The sequence below is a fragment of the Phalaenopsis equestris genome, unplaced genomic scaffold (genome assembly GCF_001263595.1).
Source record: "Phalaenopsis equestris unplaced genomic scaffold, ASM126359v1 Scaffold216990, whole genome shotgun sequence".
Classification (NCBI taxonomy): Eukaryota; Viridiplantae; Streptophyta; class Magnoliopsida; order Asparagales; family Orchidaceae; genus Phalaenopsis; species Phalaenopsis equestris.
Genome location: NW_018235555.1, coordinates 1,457 through 6,980, shown reverse-complemented (window position 1 = coordinate 6,980; position 5,524 = coordinate 1,457). Strand labels below are relative to the sequence as shown.

The window sequence follows — 5,524 nt, the reverse complement described above, 5'->3', positions numbered from 1 at the left end:
CGGAAGAGGAAGCTCAGCCGTAGTCTACCTTGCATTCCACCATAGCATCCCTTCCGTGACATTCGCCGTCAAATCCACTAGTCTCTCTTATTCCGCGCTTCTCCAACGTGAAGAAGCTGTACTCACAAATCTCCAGGGATGTCCCCAAATAATCCGTTGCTTCGGCCACGATATCACCGCTAATACCTCCAACAAACAAATCTACAACTTTTTCCTTGAATACGCCTCCGGAGGTTGCATTTCCGGCGCCCTACCGGAACCAACCATCCGCCGCTACGTTAGTTCCATCCTCTTCGGTCTTCGACACATCCACAACATGGGATATGTCCACTGTGACATCAAACCAGATAACATCTTAATTGTCGACGGAGAAGCGAAGATCGCCGACTTCGGTCTTGCGATGAGGGTGGGAAAGGAATCCTCCAAGGGAAACATAAGGGGAACGCCGCTATACATGGCTCCTGAATCTGTTTCAAGGAATGAGTACAATGCGGCAGCAGACATTTGGGCTTTAGGATGCTCGGTGTCGAAAATGGCTTCAAGCCGACTACCTTGGCTCAACGTCGATGATTATGATCATGAAATTCAACATCTGTTGTTTCGAATCGCGTTTAGCGACGAGCTACCAGAGATCCCCCTGGAGATGTCGGAGGAGGGTAAGGATTTCATTCGTTGTTGCTTCCAGAAAGATCTCAATAATCGCTGGACAGCAGAAATGTTATTAATGCACCAATTCATGACCTCATCTTCAAAATTGGAATCAGAAGTGGAAGTCATTATGCTCTGTTTTGCACCAAACCCCCAGAAGTGTGTTAAGTTACTCACTCGACAATCCAGTAATTCCACTGACTCCTTTGAAACCTTTGAAACTGTCGGATTTGTTTCCGATATTGGAAGCGGTGAGAGAGATGGTGACGGAATTGACAATTGAAAAACGGATTGGGCTAACACTTTGTCGGAAGAGGTGGAAGGATGGCTTACTGTGAGGGAGAAGAGCTCGGGTGGTAAAATTGAAAAAGAGATTATTCTGCCGAAAGAGTCTATTTTTTATGCGTTAGGTTCCTTTGCTGAATGCTAAGCTGCTAAACCACGATTGGTGTTCTTCTTGAGCTCTGATTCTGAGAAAAATGTAGGGGTTAATCATTAACGAAATAAGCATGATTAGTTATTTAGCAAATTAACCCGGTACTAATGTGTTGGTATCTTTGATCAATTTATTGTTTTTGGTTATAATTCAATTTTAACCTTCTTTACATCTTTCTTTAACTGTCTAACTCTTTATATATATATATATTAAGAAATTGTTTAAAAAAAATTTATTTTAAATATTTTCGTAGTTGAGTTAGTTAAGTTTATTTGGTTTGGTGAATTCGCTTGTTCATCCTATATTAATTAATACTTTTTATTTACATATGACAATGTGTATTTCACATATTAAAAGTTAAATTGATGTACTTTTTTAAATGATATGAAAGATTTTGGTGGTATAAATGTAAAAACCAATGTTTAGACGTTAGACATGTAAATACATTAGAATTAGGTGGTATGCATGTAAATGCCGCTTCTACAGATAATACATGCATTCTTAATCATCAACCACTTCTCAATGCATCTCAAATGATACATATGACTGCAACTCAAAGTCACCGTCTTCTCCTCCACTTGCAGCTCATCCTTTATTTGATCATTAAAACACATAAAAAATTAATTCATAATTCATCATGTAAATTATAGGTAAAAAAAAAAAGTTTCTGACATATGGTGCAAATCTCTAAACTTAAATATGCATTCTGCTGACAATCCGCTGCCATTTCTTCGACTTAGATTTCTTTCATACTGTAAATTTTAAAAAATAAACTTTAATTATTCCAACTTATTAGTAAAAATATTTATTTATATGAAAAAAAAACTCATAAAATTGCATATTCATCGTGCCACCTGTTGTTCTGGTATCTCGTTAACTGTAAGAAATGACTTCAACTGTTACAGCCCTATGTATATTAGCGCGTTGTAGACGCCGCATAGGAGGTGGAATCACATATCCTGTGGATATATATATATATACACACACACACACACACACACATATTTTCAGTATTGAATTATATTTGGCTGATAAGATGAGAATAAGAAAATATTACATGCTTGAAGGGCCAACAACTAATTGCACAATTTAGCACAGATTTTGAGAAATTAACAAAGAAAAAAAAAACCGTTCCAACTCTAATTCATGATCATTAAAAGCTCTGATTTCAACAAATTAACGATCGAACTAACCTGTTCAATAAGACGAACCCAATACTATCAAAGTTTATCCAATGTATGTCAAATCAAACCTGCGTAGATTGCTGTTGAATGTAAATCCTTAAATTTTTTTAAAAGTTATTAATAGAAAGAGCGAGAGAGATTAAAAATAAAGAAAAACGAGATTTATTATGAACTTAGTTCTCTATTTGGAAAGGTAAGGAAATAGTGTATCTTATTTTAATATAATTTAAGATCTCCTCCCGGAGCCAGTCATTTGCCAAGAGCAATTGATATCGGGTTCGGATGGATTGGGTGAGAGGCGCTGCCATCGGACTAAGAAGTTCCGATGCAGTCTACGTTGCATTCCACCGTAGCTTCCCCTCTACTGCATTTACCGTCAAATCCACTAGTCTCTCTTCTTCCATGCTTCTCCAACATGAAGAAGCTGTGCTCACAGATCTGTTGGGTTGTCCTCAAATTATCCACTTCTTCGGGGCCATGATATCACCACCGAGACCACCAACGAACAAATATACAACCTTTTCCTTGAATACGTCGTCGAAGGCTACATTTCCAGTGCCTTAACGAAGCCAACCATCCGACGCTATGTTTGTTTCACCCTCTTTGGTCTTCGACACATCCACAACATGGGATACGTTCACTGTGACATAAACCCGATAACATCTTAATTGTCGACGGAGAAGCGAAGATCGCTGATTTCAGTCTTGCGAGGAGGGCGGGAGAAGAATCCACCAAGGGATACACAAGGGGAACGCCACTGTACGTGGCTTCTGAATCTGCTTCAAGGAATTAGTACAATACGACGACAAACATTTGGGCTTTAGGATGCTTGGTGTCGAAAATGACTTCCAGCTGGCTACCTTGGCGCGGCGTCGAGGATTTTGACTATGGGATTTGGGCTCTATTTTTTCGAATCGGGTGCAGCGATGAGTTGTCAGAGATCCCCTCGGTGAAGTCCGAGGAGGGTAAGAATTTCCTTCATTGTTGCTTCCAGAAAGATGCAACAAACGATGGACTGCATAAATGTTATTAACGCACCCATTCGCCGCTTCCTACTCTTCAAAATTTGAATCAGAAGCGAAAGCCATGGCTTGCTCTGTTTTGCACGCAACGCCCAGAAGTCTGTTTGATTACTCATTGGCCAATTCAATAATTTCACTTACTCATCCGAGAACTTTGAAACTACGGGATTCGTTTTCAATATTAGAAACGGGGAGAAAGTTGATAAGGGAATTGACAACTGAAAAGCGGCCAGATTGGATGAACACTTTGCCGGAGGAGGAGAAAGGACGGCTTACTGTAAGAGAGAAGAGCTCGAATGGTAAAATTCAAGAAGAAATTGTTCTACCTGAAGAGTCCATTTTTTATGCTTGACATTTCTGCAGTGGTATAAATGTAAAATGTAAAATGTAAAATGTAAAGTTTTGGTGTTAAATATTAAAATATATAAAAGTTGAGTGATATGCATGTAAATACCTCATTAGTATATGTAATGTTATCCTAATCATAATAAATTCTTCTCTACAGGAGAACATGAACGCAAAAGAAATGAGAGGAAGAAAATGAAATAGGTTGTGAAGTAGAGATGGACTTTGTTGGTTCATGCCTAAATGCTTGTCTGCCCTGTTTTGTTTAACAATTTTTTACATTTTAATGATAAAGAAGAGGTATGTTTACCATCCCCGAAGTACTTCTACTAAACCTAAAGAGTATGGTGGTTTGAGTCTTCCCAACCTAGACATCATTAATTTAATGCACAACTCCAAGATCATTTGGTGACACTTTAATTTCAACTCTTTTCTTTCCAATTGGTGCCAAGACCACTATAACTCCATTTGGTTTAAGAGAAGGAATAATGTTCCCACCCTTTGGTGGCCACACGTATTAGAAGTTTCTTGGATTTTCAAATCACACGTATTAATAACCACACGTACTTGAAGGTTATTCACTTTATGAAAAATATGGAAACCAAGTCTTTTACTAGTTTCATGGTCATCCATATGTTGTGGTTTCTCATGTCATAAACAATGCATTTTGGGCTGTCCCCACTAACCCCACTACACCTGAACACCTTTTACATACAATACATAATATTCCTATAAAAGAGAATGTTATTATCTATATTAAGAATGACAGAAACTTTTATAAACATAAAGATGTTTTTTCTGGTTTAAGAGCCATTATTTGAAATTTGCTATGTTCACTTGAAAAACTATTATTTCTAGTCTCAAAATTGCTGATATTCTTAACAACAAAGATGTCTTTATGAAAAATCTCATAAATTTGATTGTTCGATGCCTAAATCCTACAACCACCACTTTTTTGAAAGTTGTTTCCCTTTCTATATTCTTAAACAACGCATTCCTTTTGGTAATTTCATTCTGTTTGAGAGGAACTTATTGCATGTTTTTTTCTCACTATGATATAATTCCTTGCAAAATTACTAAAAGATTTCATTTTTCAGGCACAGTGTATTATGAGACAACGTATTTTGCTGGACATTTTCAGGCACAGTCTTGATTTAAGAGACTGTTTAGACATAAGAAATACATGGGAATTCTGTGGAGACATAAGAAAAGGACATGCAAAAATTCTCCAAACAAAGCCTATACTTTGTTAAGAGAGCATAATACTTACTGGTCAATGCGATTACAGAAGTATTTACATATCTAGCACCTAAACTTTAATTTTTATATTATGCTTTGCAAGATGTGTTACACTTTTTAAAAGTTTTAAATAAGTGCATGTGAAAGTTTACAAGTAAATAATTAAATGACATAATTATGTAATTTACTTAATCCAAACATTTGAGAGAGTGATTAATGCAATTAATTTTGGTATATAAAAATGATTAATTAGCGAGTCATTTCATGTCAAAAATATCATAAGGATTTTTAGAAAGTCCATTCATTTGAATTTAATAAATCCTTTCATTTGAGCTTTATAACCTTCATTTCTCTCATTACCAATAGTTAATGTTTGTCAATTTCAGTTAGATAGAATATTACACACAAAAAAATTGAGCAAAACAACATAAAGTAGCAATAACTATAAGAATTATGAACAAATATAATGCTATGATTTAGCCTAAAAATTTGTTGAAAAAAAGTGGCGACGATGAACTATAAAAAATAAAATTTTATCTAATGAAACTGAGAGTGCTAAAGAGACGCTTGATGTGAGACCACAAGCTTCTTCCTAAAGACTTGAGTCGAGTAAATAGACTCCAGCTACGAGTTGAAGAGCTAACGATACA

At 36.3% G+C, this 5,524-nt stretch overlaps 2 protein-coding genes across 2 annotated transcripts in view; one reads left to right on the top strand and one right to left on the bottom strand.

Annotated features, from left to right (window-relative positions):
* Positions 1-6: 6 nt before the first annotated feature.
* Positions 7-931, top strand: LOC110037216 (mitogen-activated protein kinase kinase kinase 3-like; the record flags this gene model as incomplete). The annotated part of the gene is made up of 1 exon (XM_020741807.1): positions 7-931. A coding segment is annotated over one exon (925 nt), but the record flags the coding sequence as incomplete, so codon positions are not given.
* Positions 932-1,082: 151 nt separating this feature from the next.
* Positions 1,083-5,524, bottom strand: part of LOC110037217 (ACT domain-containing protein ACR3-like) — a 5,762-nt gene continuing 1,320 nt past the window's right edge. The window contains exon 4 of the mRNA XM_020741809.1: positions 1,083-1,118. Within this exon, the coding sequence (XP_020597468.1) occupies positions 1,083-1,118 (36 nt within the window). The remainder of the gene's footprint in view (positions 1,119-5,524) is intronic.